The following is a 22,596-nucleotide window of genomic DNA, read 5'->3' as shown; positions in this document are numbered from 1 at the left end:
CACGCAGAATACAGCCCTTGTCTGCGGGAGCATCTCAAACTGATGCGAGGAGAGGGAGACGGAGGGAGGGGACGACACACCACAGCATGCCAGGCTTCTGAGTCAGATTAGTTCATCCATTGCTGTTGTGCTGTGAGAGCCATAGGTGGGCAATGTTTTTATGTCACATGAGCAAGAAATTAGCACTCTATAGGTTTGGGTGTAGAGGGAAATCAGTGTTTCACTCCCTGTTTGTTGAAATAGCTTGAGGCCACGAAGAGTTTTGCAGCAAACGGTATCAAAGATGCGTGGTTATCCACAAATGGCTAAGTGCTCTGTGCCTGTTGCTGTTGTGGATAGTGGGGAACAGGTTCTCAAACCTACCGGCCTGGAAGTGGGCTGCTGTGCTCATGGCAGGGTTTCTCTCCTCTGGCAAGAGCAGCTGCATGGTAGCTGATGAATCCCATCAGCTTCTGCCACAGCGGCATTACTCAGCTGCCCGTAAGTACTGTAACTCATTAATGAAGCTTAATTTTAAATGGGCTAATGGCTGATCGGCTAATTTGATGAGTGGCTTTGTTTCCTGGAATCTAGGTGGACTGCGATTTGAATGTATTACTTTGAGCTGTGAAGATGCTGTGCCTTGCCATGCTTAACTCCACACTGGAGTCTTGTCTGACTTGTGTTTTGCAGGCATTTAAGAAAGAGATTTCTTCAATGCATTTGTTACTACTTATCTATTGAGTTTTGTCTGCATTTGCTTTAAATTTGATTGATCACATTTCCAGTAAGCTTATTTTGGTCAAATAACTTGAAGTATTGGCAGTATGTAACATATGAAAACACATTATGTGGAGAAGAGTAAAAGTAGCCTCCTTTGCCATGTTTGCAGCTGCTAGAATGAAAGGAAGAGGGTTTAGTTCAGGAAGGACTTAGGCTGTTCTAGTTGCCTGCATTCAAAAGCAGGACTGCAAGCTCACAACTGAGCTCTGAAGCTCCCTGCATCAACATGGGAGTTTTTCCTCACACTCCCCAAGTTGTGTCCCTTTCAGGTGTTGAACTCACAACCTAGCTCTCTTGTGCCAAGGATCAGTCTGGTCGTACAAGGAGATTTCCACTTTTCTCCACCTGGTCCTAATAAGACTTCTCAAAGCCCAGCTCAGAAACCTGGGCCTCACTTAAAAACAACCCAAAGCAAAAAGCCTGCTCCATGCTGTTCCACATGGCTAAACGCCTTGCACAGCTAGTGCTTTGTATCCCGGCTTTCCATCAGCTGCGAAGGTTCAAAACTGCTCTTGCTGCACAGGAAAGTGCCCTTTTTGCGTGGCTAACTTTATAGGGTGGCTGCACGCTGTCCTTTTAAAGCAGGTCTTTTTAAAGCTGTCCCACCATGTGAGGGGAGAATTCAGGGGTCACTGTTTGCGTGTGTTGTGCATAATACCAGCTGCTTGGAGGAGGAGATGAATTCAGACCTGGGGTTACCTCCTCGCTGGGACTGTGGCTGCCTTGTGAGCTGTTTCACAAAGGAAAAAAGTCCCTCGCCCCCATCTTTGCCACATGTTCACGTCCCCCTACCAAGCAAGTCTCCAGCACCTCTGAATTAATACGTGCACCTTTCTCCTTTGACTTTTAGGGACAAGAGGCGCCCATCGGGATTTCATCTGGTTTATGTGAGCTGCAACAGGAGGCCAGGAGAGTGCTTGGATAAGTCCTTTGGATAAGCGGGTAGCCACACTCGGTATTCAGTAACAGCTGGCTTTGACACGGGACCTGGGGAAGGGAAAGGGAAGAAAGCCCAGTTTCTGCTATCTTGAGCTGCGTGTTCCGGGATAGCACTTGAGAGCATATCCACTGCCCCTTGTGTGCTTGCCGCGGGGCCATAGGTAATGTTTGCCAGGAAAACTGGTCTGATGGAGTGCTCAGTTTTCTCCAGCTGCTCTCTGCAGCTGCCTGCATGGCAGAGAAGGTGCGGGAAATGACTCCAGTTAAAAATAGAAAGGAAGGTTAGGAAACTTGAGCTGTGGTTTCAACATATGCAATGTACAGCCGAGCTGCTCCAACAACTCACTGCTGCCACCGAAAGGGCTTGCTTCTGCTTGTGTGACTGCGCAGCGAGCTGGTTGAGCTGCCTCGCCCAGCAGCAAACCGAGCCAGGAAAAAAGGAGTTTTCCACCATGCAATCACACAAGCACAAGAGAGGAGGGTGGGGATGTAAGACGGGGGGGGGGGGATCTGGGTGCCTGCAAGAGAAGGATTGTTTAGCTCTGCTCGAACAGGTAACACCTGAGTGCAGGTGTGTCAGGGAAGGAGCTGAGTTCAGGTGAGCAGCTCGAATGCTTTGCCTTGGTAATGTCAGCTTGGGGTAAAATCAGAGCTACAGGGTGCGTGCTACCGTTTCTAGCTGGGGCCCAGCTCATTCAGTATAGTTGATGCAAGTTAAGAGCAAAGTCTTAAGGAGAGTTACTTTGCTGTTTGAAGTGTTCGCATTCCGATAGTTTACGGAGGGGGTTTGGTTTATCTGAGTAGTTTTTAAAACACATGAAAAGCGCTGGGGCCTTAATTTCATTTATCAAATGTGTTTTCCTTGGTATCATACTCGCTTGGTATCGTACTTTTAAGAGCCTTTATTTTGCATTAGTTATGTGAAGTGTTGGGTGGAAGCTAATCAGCAGACTATCCAATGGTAAATATATTGTGCGTTGTAGATTGCATACTCCTTAAGCATTGCTTTTAGGAAGCAGCCCTTATGTCGGCAGCTCTTCACTCTGTGTTTATTACTAGTCCTTGCAGTTATCTCTGGTTCTCCTAGCTTTGTCTGGATATATTTTGCACTGCCTTTCCTAAACCAGGGGTAAAAGCCAGTCTAACAGTTTTCTTTGCTAGAAAGTTTGTTTTCTGATGCTTTTTTTGTGTGTTTTTGTTGTTGTTGTTAGTTGCTTGTTTGTTTTACTCTTTGTTGGTCTCGAGAATAGTGTGATTTCTCAAGCTGCTCTTTGGTTCAGCAGAGTTCCTGCTGTTGTAGCACTCCCAGCCATGTCTCAGTAACCCATGAAATGCCCTGTTACGTGCCAAATTAAGAAGGAGATATTCAGGGGCATTTCAGGTGCTTGGTTCAGCAAGTGTGCTGCAGCAAGTGCTCCCTGCACATGACATGGGGGAAAAACAGCATTTATTTCAACATAACTAGGTAATATTTAGCTATATAATATTTAGACCAGAAAACCTGTAACATAGCACTTTGCCTGGGCAAATGACTTGAAGAAAAATAGCACTTACTCTTTTCAGGAGGCCTTTTACATATGGCAGTAGACAAAAGCCTTTCTAGAGCATAGTGAAATTCTGTATCGAGTCAAATTTGACCTCTTGAATTGTGAAATTGCAGTTCTGTGTTCAAAAGTGAATTTTAAGAACTGAAGTTACTCTTTAAGCCTCCAGGTGAGTTCTGGAGACAAGTGTTTAGTTATTATCAGTTAAACTTCAAAATGATTAAGGATGCTTTCTCCCTTGATAGTGGGCAGCTTCTCGTAACCAGCAGTAAAAATTACTTGGTTCCAGCAATACATATAATACTGTTTTCTTGTAAATTGAAAGGATCCGTTTAGCAGGCAAGCAATTTTTTTTATCAGTAAGGATGCTGATGTTGTTATAGTTAGTTAATTTTTAAAAACTGGGGGGTTTAACTCAGTTAAACCCAGTTTATTTATAGCGAGAAAGCTTTGAGATTGGTGGTATTAAGCAGTCAGGATGAGGAGGATTTACTAGGAAGACCGAACCACCTACTTAGTTTTGGTGCCTCTTTGATTTCAATTTCTTAATCTTTCTGTGTTATTTTATTTTATTTAATTTTGTTGTTTAATAAAATAATTTCTAACTCCTGTGTTTTGAATTGTGTGGTTTTTTTTTTTTTTTCTTTTAATCCCAGACATGTGCTTTTCTTTGGGGACATTGTCTTGTCTGTTCAAAACTAGGCACACACTGCCTAAAATCCTTAGCAAAATCATGGCATTGTTCAGCCCTCTGCATGTGTTTGTACAGTATTTAGGTTAGAATAGCAAAGGTCTGACCTGGGCAAGCCTCGGGAAACTTCTTGTGTTAGTACAGTTGCAGAGGGAGAACGGGGAGCTGCTTCAGATGATGTGGGTATCTCTGGTCCTGGTAAGCACTGAAGAGGGAATAATCTTGCAAATTCAAAACGAGAACTCAAAGCAACTTCGAGCTGCATTAGACTTCCTTTGTTTTCATGGTTCTCCGTGCACAGCTTATGCTTTTTGAAGCTCCAACTGTTTGCAAGGGACTGGATTTTAGTTAAATGAAAAAAGCTTTTCCAGAGAGGCTAGAGTAATTCCTCACAGCACAGGAGAACACTTTGCCCCTGTTTTGATTTCTGAGCTACTAAGCTTACATAAACAACCCTCTCCCAAACCATAAATATATTTAATTGATAAAAATATCTCCCCGTATAATAAAAGTCTGTCTCTTTAGCAAAGGGACTATTTGCAAACACTTTCTGGGTATGCAGTAGCCTGTTTTTTTTCTACTTGTGAGGGAAAGGTAGGAAAAGAACTGATCCAATAATTCCAGGTTACTTGAAACTAAACCCACTCATAATTAGATTTATATGTGGAAAAAAAAGTAACACAGGCTTAGACTTTTGTTGATGTTTAATGTTCTGTAACAGTCTTCGTGGGCATAATTGAACCATCAGTGCAGGAGTGATGTCAGAGGAGTTTATGTTGAGTGATTACAGAGCCCGCCGTGGCTTTCACTTCAGTGCAGTCTGAGCTAATTGACGAACAGGGACATAATTTATTTACAGTGCTCAAGATGCTTTCAGGTTGGTTCTCCTTCTTTTGAAAACCATTGAACGGTGGGAAGGAGGAGGTGGCTGGTGGTGTTGGCTGAGAATTGCGGGGCTGGGCTGGGCTGTTTCTACTGTTGGTCACAAAGTTGTCTAAAATATTCTGCCTTCTCTCTTAGGTGATGGTTCTGCACTGCCCTAGTTTTAGCATCCTCTCTGTTTTCTCACAAGCCTGTTGACCTTTAATCTGGAGCATGGGCTGCTCGCTTGGGGAGGTAATGACACCTAGGTCTGAAACAAGCTGCAGAGGATGGGGAAAGGAGGGAAGAACAAGTGGATGCTACTGTTGATTCAAAGAAAAATTAGGAAAAATCTACAGTGGGCATGAGCACACGCTTTGTTTAGGGCTCAGTTTGGGATGGATAGTGTCTTTCTTCCTGATTTAGTTAGATTCCAGTGTAATACAGTACAGTTTGCTCTTCTGATGAACCATGGGTCTGTACCAATAAATCTGACTTTATGTAAAGCTTTGAAGCATGTTTTGAAATAAGAAGGAGTTCCTGTTTAAAAGTCCCTTTCAAAGTAGGTAAGCAAAAGTTGGGGTTTTCTTTTCTTTTTTTTTTTTTTTTTTTTTGGCACTCCATATGAAAGCATATACTCAGAAATCTCTTAGGGTATGAAGATGACTTTCAGTTCTGTTGAGCCTGTGAATAATGAGGGAGGAGGCAGCCGCAGGCTGATTGTGTGGCTTGGGGTTTTCCCCATGCTTTGGGCAGACCTGCTATTTCTGGAGCTGCAGCAGGGACTGGCTGTTCTTTATAGCCCTGTATGGAGGGAAAGAGTAGCATGGGGTCCCTTAAAGACTTGCACGCTGCTGGCTTGGGTCTTTGTACATTGTGTCCTGTCCCAGAGAAGCTGCTTGTACAGCTTAGCACAGTCTTTGTCCTGAACTCATTTGTCTGACTGCCAGTTAAAAGCCACCTCAAAGTCTGCTTTGCAAATACGGAGTGGTAAAAAAGACGATCTGAAAACACTTTAGCCCATGTTCTAACTTTGAAGGTGAAGGGCTGTTTCTAAGTAGAGATGCAGTTAGTTTTCATGAGAGATCTGGGAGGTGCCAGCCACCAGTAGTTTTAAAGCTGCTATGCCCTTTGAATAGTATCTGGAGCAGAGATTTCTGCAATTTCTTGTGTATGTGTTTCAGTGTGGATCATGAAGGTGAATCAAAATGCAACAGTTGTTAGTATAAAACTCCCTTACCTGCTAACTGACCCCGAGGTTTGTGCCCTCCGTTAGGGGACATAAGTCCCGTTGTCATCAATGATTTGTGCAGCATCTACAATAACAGTGCCTACTGCTTATGTAAGTGTAGCCATTTATATTTTACATCTTTGCCTGCCCTTCATAACTTATTTAACGAAGAGCGCAAGGAAGTTGGTTACTTGGCAAAAACTGACTTTTATTGAAGTAGTGAAATACAAGTTTCCTGATTTTGTCCTGGCACTGTGCTCTATTCGATGGTGCTCTCCTCCATGCTAGTCACGCCACACTTTCCCAGGATCTCCTGATGCTTTCTAAACATTATCCTTCCTCATTACTCATCCAGAAAGCGAGAAGAGCCTTCAGTGCTGCTCTTCACAACCCATCTCCTGTAGATCTCGTTGTGCCCTCTGCACAGGGCAAGAAATCCAGCCGAGAGAGACGGAACGCTATAGCCTCTTGGTCTGCTGTAGCCGCTGGCTCTCATGGCCCGGGATCAGCGATTGCCCTTAACTCTTGACTCCCACGGTGCTGTGCACGGCAAATCTTACATGTAAGTGCGACAAGTTCGGTTGCGTGCCAGTGCTGCGAATGGACTGGTGTGTTTCACGTGCCATCTGTTGTCTTTGCTGTTTGCCTGTACTCAATGGAAGATGGTGTTTTACTCTTGGGCCATTGCTGTAAGGTCCTTGTGGTGAGCGACTGTGCACCGATGCGTTGAACGGTGAGCCCAGAGGTGTCATCCTGCTTTTGTCAGTGTTACCCTGTACTCTGACTCTGAGATGCTGCCAGGATTTTGTAATGTGGCTGCCAAGGAATGATTCAGATTGGCACTGTTTCTTCTCAGAATCAAATTAAATCAAGTGCCTGCATTGTTTCACTGGGGACGTGAAGTAAAACCTGTAATAAGACTCTTTATTTTTTTTTTTTCAATGCTGTTGTGGTACAACTTGGGGTGAGATGCATATTTCATCAGGATTTATGCTGTGATACTTTCATCCCCTTGCCCACATTAAGTGTTTGTGAATGTAGGTATTTTCAGAGCCAGTGGAGGTTTTGGAGTGCCTAAGGACAGATAATAATATACTTGCTTTTAAAAGCAAATTTTGTATGCATTTATGTTCTGTGCAGTCTTTGGAAGTGCAGCTCCACCCTCACCCCCATAAAAACCACCCAAACCAAAAAAACCCACCAACCCTTGAACAAACCCCAGATGCAAATTACTGTGATGGTTTAATATCTCTTGGTATGAAGACTTTACAGTACCTGATCTTATCACTTCCAAAGCAGTACATTTTTTTCATTAGTAGTCTGATCAGCTTTTGAAAAGGTCTGTACGGCTTGCATGAGAAGCACTGGCAGTGCCAGAGGACTGCTCGTGAATTTTCATCATCTTTCTGCACAGGAGATTATTTTTTTAATGACCTCTTTTTAAAATGCCATATTTTATCAGCTTTACAAGATCTTAAAAACGTCCTTTTCACATGCTAGCTCTACCTAAAAGATGCATGCCAGAGCACAGTTCAAGGAGTAGTCTTGTGGAGTCAGTCTGGCCAAACGTGGGATTGGCAGGAAGAGCAGGCGGAGGCACGGGATGCGACTCGGGTTGATGCTTGCTGAGTTGGTGTTGCCTCCCTCCAGGCCCTGCTCTCGTCGGCATCTTGCCAGAGGTCCCCCGAAGGGATGATGGCATTGCGGAGGTGGCTGCAGGCTGGTGCTCTGCTGGCAGCCTGCCACTGCCGCACCCCGCTCTTGAGGGCTCCTCGCCAGGTGAGCTTCTGCAGTAACGTAACGCCTGGACTGCTCTGATGGGACCCTGTGCTTTGGCAGCATCAGTGTAATTTTTGTTCTCTTGTTTTGCTCGCTTGCTCAGGCTTGCAGCAGGGATATTCCATCCTGTTGGACATCTCTACTGAGTGCGTACTCTGATCCTTTACTTAAGGGAAGGGCTTATTCCACTGAGCCCTTTGCATCTTGCTGCTGAAGGAGCGTTGCTCTCTCCAACATGGCTGCTGCTTTCTCTCTGCTGTTCATCTTTTGGCTTGCGCTGCCATGTTGCTGAGGCTGTTTCCAACTGTGCCCTGTTTTTCTTGCCATCTCCCTTCCTTTCCCACAAGTCAGCGGAGCTGCAGCTTTGCAGTTGGCACCGACCTGCCTGGGAGAGGGGAGCATCCCCTCTGCTCAGCGAGGCAGGTCAGAGTTCCTCTATTTCTGGGCTGCACCTTGCTGGTGTTACTGCCTTGCTTTCATTAATACCTTGCTAATCTGAGCTTCACCCATCTGCCTGCAGAAAGCTACGGCATCCATGTGACCACAAATTCTTCCTCCTCTCCCTCCCTCTCGTCTCTTTCATTGTCAGTTATTTGGGTTCATCTTCCTGGGTTTCTGCCGTTCTTTTGCTGCTGTAGTTATGCAGGTCTTGTTCTCCTTATTATGTACTTCCTGTTAATTTGTAATACAGGGTCTCTTTTGGGCTGTGAAGTCCAGGCTTGGTTTTTGCAGGCAAGCACTGTTTCTGCAGTGGTCCTCTTGGAGTGACAGGCATCCCTTAATTGATTAAATGGTTAATTCACATGTCTACTTCCGCACAGCCAGCAAGGAATGCCGACTTTGTTCTTTTCAAGGGTGGATGCAGCTTTTCAGTTTCTAAACCAACTGAAATTGTCCAAGCAATTGGATTTGTTCACTGCAAGCAGTGCATAGGTGGAGAGCACTGCACAGCAAAACTCGGGGAGCTACAGCTGCCAGCTTGGTAAAGCATGTACACCGTGACGTAGTCCGGAGGTACTTATGTGGTGGCGGATCATGGAAATGACATTACGTCTAGTGCTATGCTGCGATACGTTAACTCTTCCCTCCGAATGCACAATTTAATGAAGGGAGGCAGGTTGTTGAGGGTTTTATCATACGCTTCATAGCAAACAGCTCAGTTTGCCTTCTTTTGGCTAAATTTAAAACATTTAGTCTAGTTAGCAAAGCTTGCTAGTGGGTGCACACTCATGCTAGTGGCTGATCGCAGTGGTCTGGACCTGATCCCTCCATCCTTTCTGTGGCAGGAGAGAGGTATTGTATGACTGACCATCTTGAGAGAGTTATCTGCCTTAGGTATTTTTAATCAGTTCTCTTTGTGAAGTGTGGACTAACTGCAGAAGAAGCTTGGCTCTCCGTTTCAAGCTGCTTTGGAGCAGTTTGACGGCTGTGGGTGCTGGTCTGTTGGGGAGGGGGTTGTGGGTGCTGATCTGTTGCGGGGGGTGACCGAGTCTGAGCTTAAATACTACTTTCATTAAATGCTGTTTTGTAATGTATGATTTCCATGAAATTAATACAAGCTACTAGTATTTAACCAGTACTCAGAGTATAGGTTCTCTTCCCTTGTTTGACTGGAATTCCAGATGACTTCTTGAACTGATTTTACTGAAGCATTCAAAACCTCCCAGGTCAGCGTGTGAATCTGTTAGGCAGCCATCACTGTAGAAGTGTAAAGCCCATCTCGATGTCTGGTGTGGCAGGGAGTAGAGTCGCTGCCTGCAGAAGGATGCTGAGGACCACCCTGCCTGAGGTACTCCTTGGGGTCACAACTGTAATTGCTGGGTAGCTGATGGACATCTCCGTAAAGATATTAGGAAAACGCGATGCAGCCGTGTTTCCTATACCCCAGTGTAGCGCTGGGGCGGGGAAAGAGAGAGGTAATTTGATGTCTGCAGGAGGAACTTACTTCTGAGGCTTTCAGTCTGTTGAAATATGATTTCCAGAACAGTTAGATACCAAGATGCAAGTTTCTTATTTTTCTTTCTCTCTCTCTCTGTGTTCCTTTTTGGTGACTGGAGTTGGTTGTAACTTTGAAAATATGCTGAAAAGTTCATTTGAAAAAAAAAATGTGTGTTCTGTGGACTTTGAACCTCCTTCAGTACTTTCAAGCTGGTTGTCTTGGCAATTGTTTGACTGATACCTTGTAGCACACACACTTGCTTCCTTGCTGCCAGTGCTGATAAAAGTGTTTTTAAGTATTGTTTTTTACTCTTAAAATATGTGACAATTAAAAATGTTAAGAACACTTAACATTTTATGGAGGAAGGTTGTATGTTTTGTTTTTTTGGGTTCGATGCTGAATTGTTGTAAAGAAGACTTAAGTAAGGTCATCCCAGTGCCCTGGTGTGGGAGGATAAGCTATGTGCCTTAGATTGGGAGCAACTGAGTATGGACAGTCGATGGCTTTAAGATCTGGAGTCCAATGCAGAGAGAAAGCTACTTGGCAGTGATGGGGGAGGAATATCTCTGGTTTCTAAAGTCTCAGGTATCTGTTGCATAGCATGTCACGTTTGGTAGCAGCAGCAGTCCTGAAATACCAAACAAGAATCCTGTGTTTAACTGCATTTTACTTAATAAAGACAGGGACCCTTAAAGCAGGGAACACAGCTGGTGTGAGCTGCTCTCCCTTTCTGGCACTCCTCCTTGCTTTCGAAGGAAGAGATGGTGCACGGCCCAGCTTGGGCGGGGAGAGGACGCATCTCTCCAGATGCACTGGAGTTTGCTGAATGAACATGAATGTGGTTTTGCCATTGAGCCAAATGCAGATAGTGGCTGATCAGGAGATATGGCATCGATGTGACTGGCAGCGAAGACAGTAAGGAATGTGGCTGAAATTTGGCAAGTGAGCTGTGAGATACTTTTCTTGCTTGTAGCATTAACTGCAAAAGGAAGATGCCAGGGCAATTTTTCTGAATTTACAGTAGGTCTGGCTCTAGCAAGACAAGTTCCCATCGTTAAGATTATATACCAGTAACTTGTTGCCAATCAAAAATGCCTTTTTTTCCTAGCCTTTCCCAGGTTTCTGGTTGTTCTAGGCCAGCTGAGAAAGTACAGTCTTCCTCTCCTTCTGCCTACAGAGATGTTTTCTATATTTAAGCATCTGCTGTAGGTGCAACCCTGAACAGGTTATTACTGGATAGAGAAGGAATATGTGTCCAAACATCAGGCTAGGAAATACCAGAAATGATGTCGAATATATTTTTTTTCTTTCAGACCAGGGATTATTATGTGTTATCTGAAACTAAATTAATAAAGACAAGCCCAAGAATTGTTTTACAAAGGTAACAGCATTGAAAATGAGTTATGTTGATGGTGTACCTTTTGGGTGGGCTTGTGAATAGTAACAGCTGAAATGCAGAGGACAGCATCTTGCACGAAGATATACTGATATTTTTATTTCGGCTCTTGGGGCTTAGAGTCTTTTTCATCTGGTTTTGTTCTGCTGGACTTCAAAAGTATTATATTTAAAATAAAATATTTATATTTCTAATGGAATATAAAAACATATTCTAGGCTTGGTTTCTAAGCACACAAACTCAGTTTTCTTTGTGTTAGTTGTAAGTCAGGGGAAGGCAGTTTGGAGGAAGCAACAGTTGTGGTCTGGAATGTCGTCTAGTACATGTCCAATAACAAACCCAAATGTTAACAAATATGACAGTTGATTTAAGCCTTCAGTGCAGTGAGGCTCTATTTTTACTGTACTTTCTGCTGGTTTTCATTTTACAAAAGATGCTGGAGTATGCATTTTAGAGGCACATTGCCATCAGTCTCAAGACTGTTCTGAGTTTCCCTAGGCAAAAACTTCCCTTTCTCCCTTTCTGATGTGTGGTGCGCTTTTTTTAATTTTTTATTTATTTTTATTTTTTTTTAAATTCTTGCAACTACTTGAATTCCCAGAGGCTCACCACAAATCTGGCTCACTAACAATAAATGACTTTTAGGTATTCAAAGTAGGCAAAAAAAAGCCAACCCAAACCACCTCAACTTGGTTAACCAAATCAAAATACAGAACACATCACAAGTATTTTCTCTCTCTTCTTTCTTACCTTCTTATTTCCATCCTTCTGCCCTGTTCCATGCTCTGCTCATTTCTATGCCTTGTGGGGAAATTATGCTTTTTCTGCCTTCTTTAGTGTTTTATCTGTTTTCCCTCCAAGGTCTTCTATTGTCTCTATATAAACAAAAAGGGGGTTTGGAGAGCGTCAAGAGGAAGGCAAGTATCGTTTCGTGTGTTTTAGCAATGGAGTTAGCTCAGAGGTTGCATGAGGACGTGGGGCTCTATTTCTAGCTCTGCCCTATCTCTGCCTGACCCAGATCCCAAATTGTAACATGGATGTGTGCTTAGCTGCTCCGGAGACGAGGGCCAGAGCCTGCTGCTGCCCGAGTGTAGATCCAGCAATACTTAGGGTTGCTTCTGTCCTGAGAGCGCATATGCCAGGTTTGAGTCCAGTGCATGGCACGGGGTCCGTGGGGGCTTTGCTCTTCTGTAGCATAGAAGTGACTGGTGTAGTGGGTGGCTTGAGTACTGCTATAGAAGGCTTTGCTGAAGAATTAAGGATCACAGTGTTGTTGTGACTTTGTAGACTTACCTATGTGTAAGTATCTGTGACAGTCTGGTAGTATTTTCATGTACCCCTTCGCAGGTAGAGGGCTGAAATAGTACGAAACCGCTTTCTCTCAAGAACAGAGTTGCAAAATTGAGTTCTTAGATGTTGAATACAATTTGTTTGTTTTGTTTTTCCAGTGCAAAGTGACTATTTGGGGAGGCTGCTCTTTGCCTCTTCCTTGCACAGAACTACAAACATGCAGGGTCGGGAGGCAGGGCTGGAAGTGGGTAGGTTTCCTTTTACAGCTGTTCAAAAAAAGTTAATACCACTTCTATTGCAGGTGTGGCTTTACTTCAGAATTCAGACATCAGGACTGTGGCACGTTAGTACGAAATGACAGCTACATTTGAATCAGCCTTATCATAGGTGGAAAACCCCTAGCTGTTCCTGCAGGTGCCAGCTGGCATTCTGGTCCTGTTGCCTGACTCATTTCTGTAAGGAGACTTTTCGGTCTGAAATAATTCTTCAAAACTTAAATCAAAGCCAGGACCTACCCTCCCCACCCCATCCTTTCCACCCCTGCATCACTCAAAACAGGATTTCCGTAGTACCAAAACAAAAGCCCTGCTTAGTAACCGCTCAGATAATGAAATTGCTGGTCAGGTGAAACCCTCTCGTGAGTGTTTGCTGGTTTCCATAACTACTTCACAGCAGAAGAAAGAAGGAGGAGGAATAAAGTTGAGCGAAGAGATGTAGGGTTACAAAGAAGGAAAGAGCAAGGCTTCCCTGTTCATCAGGTTTGGAGGAAAAAGTTGTCTCTATGATCTAGCACAGTGTGTGTATATGTATGTTTGTATATACCTATATATGGACACTGTATAGGTGATGTGTTTTTGTAACAGACTTGAAGGTATTCACTAGTAGTGTTTCTTACCTGAAGATAAGTTGTTTGGTTATTCGGACTCAGCACAAGTACTTTCATTTTGAAATCCTTGCTGCTGAGCCCTGGGGTTGAGTTCGGAGCTGTTATGCTAAGATCCCTGCCAGTAAGTGAATCTTAATTGCTCTGCTTTTTTAGATTAGGTTGGGAAATACATATATAGTTTTTTGTTTGTTTGTTTGTTTTCCATCCCATAGAGTAATTTAGGAAAAAATGGGCTGCTTGAGGATTTATGTAGTATGCAGGCAATTCCCTCTCTCTGAAGCTGTGTAAGTAGCTAGTCAGGGTATGTGGGAGTTGCTTTGTAGATTGATCCCAGCCTTCTTTTCATAATAGTAATTTTCTTGCTCTGGCTTTGTGTCCAGGGACAGTGTTTTCCATCTGGGACTGACCTTGGAAACCTCAGAGCTCTGTGAAACTCGTGTAGCCTTCTGTGCCTTGATTTTATATTTACAGGTATCTTCTGTTGGCAAATATTTGTATTTACAGCACAAAGCCAATTTTATTGTAACGTTCTAAAATGCCAAAAGTCTCTTGCTTGTCGGTAGTGTAGCCTCATGCAAGGGGCACACTCTGGTTTGGAGGCAAGGACATCTCAGAAAGAGGGAGACAATTCAGCACATTGTTTGAGAGCTCTTCTTAGTGATATCCAGCGCATAATTTGTGGCAGACAAATTTTTCTTTGCAGATTGGCATTCAGAGGCACTTTGCAGGTACAGGGCATCCAGTTATGGAGGTGTGGGAGCATTATTGTCAGTGATGACAAAATTCCTGTAGAGAGGTGACTGCAGACGTGATTCACACCCTGCTGTTACGAACAGTTTGTTTTGTGCTGTGAAGCTGCAGGATGAGAGCTCCCAAATTTCATCTGGATATAATTTGGTGTCTGTGTAACTTCTGCTCACTGGTGTTTTTTTTGGAATTCACCTATGTATTACTTTCTAAAGCATTAAAACTTCAGTCATTACAGCACTTGATTTTCTCCTGCTTGCTTGTGTGCACACATCATCAATGTGTATCTCAGTATTATTTTTCAACAGAGAATATTTCATTATTTTGTCTGCACACAGTGCTTACTTATCCCCAGACATCGCTTGTTTTAACAATGCTTTTTGCTAATGGCTTTATCATTTCAACTTTTTCAGAGATGTTTAGGGATGATATACAGTTTTGCAACTAAAATGCACGTACTGCATGTGAAAGGATTTGAAAATCTCGGCTCCTTGGAGCTAGTTGCAGTTTCTGAAATGGCTGGTTATTTCACTGATTTCTATAGTGACTGTTGCCTTGGCAGCAAAAGTCCTCACTTAGAGAATAAAAGCACTGTGCAAACATGAGGAAGGCATGATTTCATTTGGGAAGACTAATCTAGCTTCACCTTTTCCAACACCATCCCTCCCTTCCTGTAAATGCTGCTATGCCCTTTTCCCTACCTACTTCTACGCAGGGCTTTCTTCATTTGGGTTTCAGAGGACTTCAGGAGGAGATCAGGGATGAACAACTGTTGGTCTTTTTCTGCTGTTTTTGTCTCATCAGTGTTAACAATGAGAAGTAATGTTTTTTTGTTTTTTTGTTTTTTTTTTTTTTGCTGTGAGTTTAGAGGTAATAGGGAGCAAGCCAGCTTTGGGAAGGAGATGACTGCTCTCCGGACTGTGCAGCCATCCCCCACAAAGTCTGCCTTCCCAGGGATGTCCGTCACTCGCTCAGCAGTCAGCTGGCAGGCTTTGAAACTAAAATTGAAATTGTGACACCCAACGTGAGTGCTTAGTTATCCTCCAACCAGACCTAGAGGCAGAAAATTGCAGGTTCTTCTGCACCTTGACCACCAGGTCAAGTACAGAGGTATAGTCAGCTGCTGATTTGATTGCAGGAAGATCCTGTTCTTTAATCAAAGAGGTAGATGCTCCCCAGTTCAACTCTAATGCTCAATTGCATCTCCTAAAAACGATGCAAAAGAGAAGAAATCTTATTCTGTGAGGTTTCCCAGTGCTCTCTCAAATACTTGTACAACCTGGCGTAGCCATGGTTATGGTATTGCAACCTCTGTATAGCCAGGTTGAAGTGGTGGGGGGAGATACTTTACTTGCAGTGCTCCCTGTCATGAAATTGGAAAAGGATCTGAAGGTTTTGAGTTAGGACTTCAATATTCACTGGGAATATGGAGGAAAAGTTGTGTAAACATGAGAAGGTGGGGACTAGAGACCTTGCTCAAGTTACTTCATCTTGCTCAGTCTTGTGATGGATGTTTTGAGAGACTGGTTTTGTCCCGTGTCATTATTATTATGATGCAATCAGCATTATTATGATAATCACATTCTTATTTATAATTCGTTATCAGAATCAGGCTCCTTAATGAAGCAGATCTGCTGCAGATGGAAGGAGCGTTTTAGTTGCCTGGCCTGAGCTCACAGCCCATGTCAGAGCTGGGAAGGCGTGGGTGTGTGCCGGCCATCTTGCATGCCTGAGCCCATGGACGTGGCCCTGCAGTGGCCGATGCCCATCTGCACCTTCTGTGGACAGGAGAAACGTTACGTGGAAGCAGTGGGGACAGCAAGGGCTGTTAGTCTCCTGAATTGCTTTTGCAAACCTCATCTGATCGAGCTTTCAGAAATGTGTGATTGAAAATGGGAGGTATTTTTAATGTGACAAGCTGGGAATTGTTAGTAAAGAAGCTTTTTTGCCTACTCGTCCTCTGTTAGACAAGCTATGAAATGAAGGCTTGAATGATAAATGTTGATTAGAACTTTTAGCTGTTCTTCCTTGTTTTAACTTTCAAAATGAGGTCTGTGTCCTCAGCAGAGTATTCTTTTTCCTCTCAGCCTTCCTCCCATGAGTATCAATTACTCCAACTTTATGGAAGGTGCTCGATAGTGATTTACTCGCCCGTGATGTGACAGCAGCAGGCTGAGATCACACCCAGTGGGTGCTGAACTTGTGCTCCCAGAACCATCGAGGATTTCTGCTCCTTCACTCCTTGTGGATCCCGATGCTGTCAATGTCTGTTTGTCTGCAGAGGGTGAGACCCAGATTTCTAACAGGGGTGAAAGTGTATGTCTGTGTGTATATGACATAGGATTCTTCAATTTTACAGCCAATAAAGTCTCTTAGGAAAAATGCTTATATACTCTATAACGACACAAAGGATTTGAGCAATCTTTATTCTTCTGCAGGGTATCTCTTAAAGGCAGTATTGATGGTGAGCTTAAAGAATAAAGTACATACAGGTTTCTGAATTGATTGTATGTTTTTTTTAAACCAATATTGCAGAGTCCCACAGTTTTACTGCAAGGCACGCACATTTCCTATTTCTCATAAAGCTGCCGGGCCAGGTACCATAGGAGCATATTATGTTTTTTGTTCTACTATCAGAGCAGCATTTGCAGCTGGCAACAGATTTTAATTTTTAGACTCCATCTATAAATCATCTTAAAATCTACTGGTTCTGCCCAGGTGAGAAGAGATAAAGGTATAATAAGTAATGAGATGTAATTTGAAGGTTGGCTGCATTTTCTTGAACAGTGATAAATACAGTTCTTTTGCATTGTAATCATAATGTGAGGGATCCTTTAGCAAGCAGGCTTGCAATGTGTTGTCAAGGTCTGGACAGAAAGGCCGTGTGTAAGGATGATAGTAGTTCAAGATGCTCTTTACTTCTTTGTAGCTTTCTGAGTGTTTGGGAAACTAGATTGCAGTCCCTCCAGATTTTAAAATTAATAATCCTTAATATTGCCCCACCTTGTGGTGTGTGCAGAGTGCTTCAACAACCCCAAATCCATGCTGAATTTGTAAAGCAAAACTTGCAGAGGCAGTTGATGTAGCTGTTCAGTGGCACAGGGAAATGACATCCTGCTGCAGGACAGAGCCAAGGTGTTATAACTGGACTCAAACATGAGTAACTTAGGCTCTTACTGCCATATCAAGAGTGTCACAGAAATGATGCCCCCCTCAAAAACAGCAAGCAGCTGGACTGCTATAGAGAAGTCTGTCAGTATTAGTTGTGAGTTTGATGCTGAGCATTTTCTGGTGCTGCATTCGTGGATTTCAGCCAAAATATCAACCCAAGGACACATGTAAAAGTGTATATGCATTTTATGAAAGTGACATGGTCTCTGTATAAACACTGTGAATTCCTTGTGAATTACTGGTACATCGCCTGGGACAAATATCGTGGACATCAAAAAGGTAATAGTGGCAGGGAGTAAGGGTACGGGTTCATGCTTGAGCTTCGTGCTGCACCTGGTGCTGGATCCAGGATTTTGTGTGCCCTGCAATAATGCGAGTACATTGAGTACAACTCAGACTGGTGCAGTGGAGAGCTGAGCTACTCCTTCGGTGAAAGTCTTGTCAGAGTTCATAATGTGGGTTAACATGCATAATTCAATCAATCCTGGTTTTCCATGTTCAGAGCTCTGTAACTAAACACTGATTTGCTAAACACAACTTGAATAATGAAGTGATCTGTGTCTAAAGGCCTTTCTCAGTACCATCCCACTGTAAAAAGAAAGAAGGAAAATAAAGCTGTATCCTTTCTTCCTGTGTTTTAAAATAGCATGGTATTCGCAATGGAGAATATTTATCTTCATCCATGTTTGCTTCATGTATTTCATGCGCGTGCCTGGCATGAGCACTAAGTTAGAGGTGGTGTACCCAAAGTGTTGTGAGCCCTTTGTCCAAAGCTTTTTCTTCTATTAATCATCAGACCTAGGTGATTCCACAGAGAAGGTTAAAAAAATAAAATAAAATTATGTTTCTTGCTCAATTTAGACATAGTAGGTCAAAAAATATGTTTATGTGCTGCATAGTCAAGTTTTGCAAAGGAACATAGGTCTGTATCTGTTTTGTACCTTTTATATTCAAATCTTGCCAGTATTATAGATTATTTTGTTTTCTCTGAGTGGAAGCTCTGTTCCATGTGACAAAATACAAACATACTCCGGTAGTTTGTAAGAAGCTAAAAATACTCTTTAAGCTGATAAAGGCATGATACGCAAAGCAGTTTTTCCTGTGCCGTTACTTTCTTTAGGTCACTTGGTGTTTATGATACCGTGGTCTTCTGCAGGAGAGACTTTGATAAAATGGGAGCAAAATCAAATAATTGGGAAGGAAGCCTGGCAGGCTTGGTCAGTGGGATGGCAAGCTGGTAATAGGAGTACTCGATGTTTTTTTCTCTGCTCTGGAGAGGACTGTGTTTTGTATAAATATTTCACTTCTGGGCATTTGCTGTTGGTATACACTGCTGCGTCATCGTTGCATCGTGCTGAGGATTTTGCTGTCCATATCTTAGAAATGCAGTAAGAGATTCTAGCAAGTAACATCTGTTTTACTGTAAATTTTGTAACTGAACAGCTTTTCCAAGCTTGCTATTTTTTCTAATTAACTGGATGTAGAAATTTTTTACACAATTCCTTTTTTTCCAACCCCCCCCCCAGTTTCACTTTCATTTTTCATAGAGCTCGGGTTGGGAGGAACCTCAGAGACCTCTGGTTCCAAGCCCCTGCCATAGGCAGAGACACCACCCACTAGATCAGGTTGCTCAGGGCCTTGTTCAACCTGGCCTTAAACACCTCCAGGGATGGGGCATCCACAACCTCTCTGGGCAACCTGTGCCAGTGCCTCACCATGCTCTGAGTGAAAAATTTCCTCCAAGCATCTAATCTAAATCTCCCCTCCCACAGTTGCCCTTCTGGGCTGCAGGCATGCACTGCTGGCTCACGTTGAGCTTTTTGTCCACTAAAACTCCCCAACTCTTTCTCTACAGGGCTGCTCTCAGTGAGTTCTTCTCCCAGCCTGTCCTCCTGTCTGGGATTGCCCCGACCCCGGTGCAGCACCCTGTGCTTGTTGAACCTCATTCAGTTCACATGGGCCTACTTGTCAAGCTTTTCATCCACTATTTTTCTACTACTTCGTTTGTAGCTTACTGTAGGCATCTGAATTCTAGCAGTGTACCATGGAAACCATAAAATTTACCTTGAAGAGCTGCTAAACATCTGCTCTGCAAACTTAAATGCTTCGGTTTATTTTCGGCATAGCCTGTTTGGGCATTGATTTTCCTTCTGATACTTTTTCAGACCATATAGCTTTGCTTTATCTACATCATTTTTTGTTGCTGACTTGCAGAAAAGCATTTGGTATGGTACACTAGACTTTTTTTTTTTTCCTTGCAGAACAGAAGCCAGGCATATCATTCAGTAACTAGGTGCAGTGAGTTTGATAAGATACCACTGGGTCGTGGGGGAAAAGAAGATTTGTGACATGACCGTTTGCTCTGTAAATCCTTAAATCTGTTAGTATTATGATTTTAAGAGGGATTTGGGTACTGGTTATGGACCAGAACTGAACAGTAATAGAAAACCTCACAAATATGGAGCAAAAAGGAGTCCTTGCCACAGCTGCAAAGCAGTGTTTTTAATACAAAATTGTTAATGCTCTTGAGTAGCCTGTAGCAAGCTCAGAAGGGACAGGGTGTGTACAAGTGCTAGCACTCAAATTGATTAATCTTTTCCAGGCCCGAGTCTGGCTATTTTGCAGAAATTTTGTCTTTGAACGTGAAACGCAAACGTTTGGTAAATACTCTCTTAATTACATTTTTCCCCCTTCCTCCACAGGAAGAAGAATGCCAACACGAATATGAACTGAACCATTTCCTGCACTTTTCACGGTGCCTGGGTGCTCACATCAGATGGTTAGAGACAGAGACTTGTCTCTTGCCAAACTGCTTCCTCGGACAAGATGAAGCCAAGGAAGAGCTTTCTGATGCACTGGAGTCACAGTGACTGCTGCCCAATTTAAAATCAATGTGAGACTGCGCTCCAGCTGCCTGGCGAGATGAAAGAAGTGGTGTTGTGGTCGCCCGAAGAGGTGACAAATTGGCTAACAGAAAATGCTGTGCCGGAGTATTGTGAGCCGTTGAAGAGCTTCACTGGACAGGATTTGATCAACCTGACGGAGGAGGATTTCAAGAAGACACCTCTATCCCGGGTGTCTTCCGACAGTGGACAGCGGCTATTGCACATGATTGAGACCTTAAAAATGGCTCATCACATCGAGGCTCACAAAAACGGGCACATCAATGGGCACATCCGCGTCAGCATGAGCAACGCCACACATGAAAATGGCTTTAGTAGTAAAATGAAGCTGAACGGGGTGCCAAATGGGTATAAGAAGGAGATGATAAAGATCCCCATGCCAGAGCCAGAGCGCTCACAGTATCCCATGGAATGGGGGAAGACTTTCCTGGCTTTTATTTATGCACTTTTTTGTTTCATCTTTACCACAGTGACTATCTCAGTTGTTCATGAAAGAGTGCCTCCCAAGGAGGTGCAGCCTCCCCTACCAGATGCATTTTTTGATCGTTTTGATCGGGTGCAATGGGCCTTTTCTATTTGTGAAATTAACGGCATGATCCTTGTAGGACTCTGGTTTGTTCAGTGGCTGCTGTTAAAATACAAGTAAGTAATATCTTCGGAAACCAAGTGCTCGTGTACATACTTGTGACGGCTTTTGGAGGTCAGACACTGGTTTACATCCAAGTAAAATGAAGTTTGTTGTGATATTGCTGATTTTGGTATTCCAAACTGAAATAGATGCCATGCCATGGGCTCTGCAGTTTGTATGGGCTTATTGTGCTAAACTGGGGAGTTCAGTCCAACTGCCACATCAGAAACCAAGGAACAGCACTGGTCCTGCTTGCCTGCAGAGTTAACTTGAGCCCTTTTCACATGTGAAAAACCTTGAATTGGATATAATGATGTTCTTAACTCAGTTGACTGTTCTGTCTAAATAAAAATGAGGACAACTCATGCTGACATAACTCATCAACTGTGAACTGACTTGGGATGGATTTAGTCTCACTGTAGTTTGCCTGATGTGAAGATCCTACCCTAAGTTTACAGTACTCTTGGACAAAAACAGCAGGCAGTGGTTTAGTCTGTGCACCTAAGCAGTGCTGCATAAAAAGTTTTGACGTACATTTTCTGCTTGACATTAGGTGGGACAGGTAACATCAAGAACAGAGTATGTTGAAAGCTAACCATAAAGTACACAAAACTGTAGATATGCAATGAGTTTACAAGGTTATCTGGGTGCTTGCTCATACCTGGTCAGAATTGCAATGGTAAATTTGCCTGCCAATGCAAGGCACTTACCTTTTTATTCTCTACAGAGTGGATGTGCATGCTGATGCTTAATTTGGTATTTTTAAAGTGCCGTAAATCCACACCTTGGGCTGCCTTACCATGGGTGGTCTGGTATAAATCCTTGTGCTGCTATGACTGTGAAGTGTTCAAAGTCAAGTGGCTTGAAGCAGTATGAAGTGGCACGCCACTTTTACTTTCAAAAACCAGATACAAGCATGCCCCACAACTGCTTCAACCCAAAGGGCTCTCTTCTCTGCTAATGCAGGATCTCTTTCTTTACCTGTTCCCTGACTCTTTTATGTGGCTCCTATGTTTGAAAAAATAATAATTGGAAGGCATATAACTTGGGCACCACCATGTTCAGTACAAGATCCTTTGGTTTACAGGACTTCGTAATGACCGTAGAATTTTAGATTGCCCTTTTTCAAAAAAGTAAAACCAGATGCCACTCGCTCTTGTAATGGAGAAAAACTTTGAAACTTAAATGTGAGCAGGTTGTTCACCAGCTTGCTAAGGTTACAGACAGCCTGAAAGGAGAGAATTGCTAAGCTAGGGCAGATACCTTTATGCAATATAGTTGTAGGTTTCCGTAGCTAAATGTTGAAGTAATCCATATGATGCTGTGAACTTCTCATTCCGGGGAGCTAATCCAGATACTGTGGAGACACAGCTTTTGCTTTGTGTCTTTTCACTAATGCACTGTGTATGAGCACTTCCTATCAACAACAACAAAAAAAAGCCTTATTTTATCAAATACAAAGGCCATTAATATATAGAGTGAGCAATGGAAAAATAAATCAGTCCTGAGACTGTGTTTTTTTTCACCTTTTCTGTTGCTTTATACTAGTTAATGTATTTTCTCAGCTGAAATTTCAAAACCATTGTATGTTTTTACAGAGATGGTGTTCCTTAAAGGAAAGTTTCTAGAATGGTTATTTTAGTCCATTTATTTTTATTATAGAAACTGTGAAACTGCCTTTTTTTTTTTTTATGTGCACACATTTATAGGAGGAAGACTCTACCCTGGTGTGTTCTCTTGTTCTGTTTATGGCTTTATCAGCTTCTGTATCAGATCCTACGTCAGCAGCTGCAGTGTTGAACTCTCCTCCCTGCTCTGGTCCAGCTGCC

The 22,596-nt window shown here is 43.1% G+C and overlaps 1 protein-coding gene across 23 annotated transcripts in view; it reads left to right on the top strand.

Moving 5' to 3' along the window:
- The window catches only part of SGMS1 (sphingomyelin synthase 1), a 90,509-nt gene that overhangs the window by 56,743 nt on the left and 11,170 nt on the right, over positions 1-22,596 (top strand). For 12 of the 23 annotated variants that reach the window (XM_040563845.1, XM_040563849.1, XM_040563852.1 and 9 more), the window contains 2 exons: positions 1,613-1,704; positions 19,939-20,781. In XM_040563845.1, coding sequence (XP_040419779.1) covers positions 20,159-20,781 — 623 coding nt within the window. In that variant the 5' untranslated portion in view covers positions 1,613-1,704; positions 19,939-20,158. Of the gene's footprint in view, positions 1-573; positions 673-1,468; positions 1,488-1,612; positions 1,705-2,281; positions 2,300-16,157; positions 16,350-19,938; positions 20,782-22,596 lie in introns of those variants that run through there. The other 11 variants (XM_040563857.1, XM_040563863.1, XM_040563867.1 and 8 more) reach the window with 5 other exon arrangements.

This window comes from Cygnus olor, chromosome 7, assembly GCF_009769625.2.
Source record: "Cygnus olor isolate bCygOlo1 chromosome 7, bCygOlo1.pri.v2, whole genome shotgun sequence".
Lineage (NCBI taxonomy): Eukaryota > Metazoa > Chordata > Aves > Anseriformes > Anatidae > Cygnus > Cygnus olor.
The sequence above is the reverse complement of the archived record's forward strand: the minus strand, read 5'-3'. Positions and strand labels throughout refer to the sequence as shown.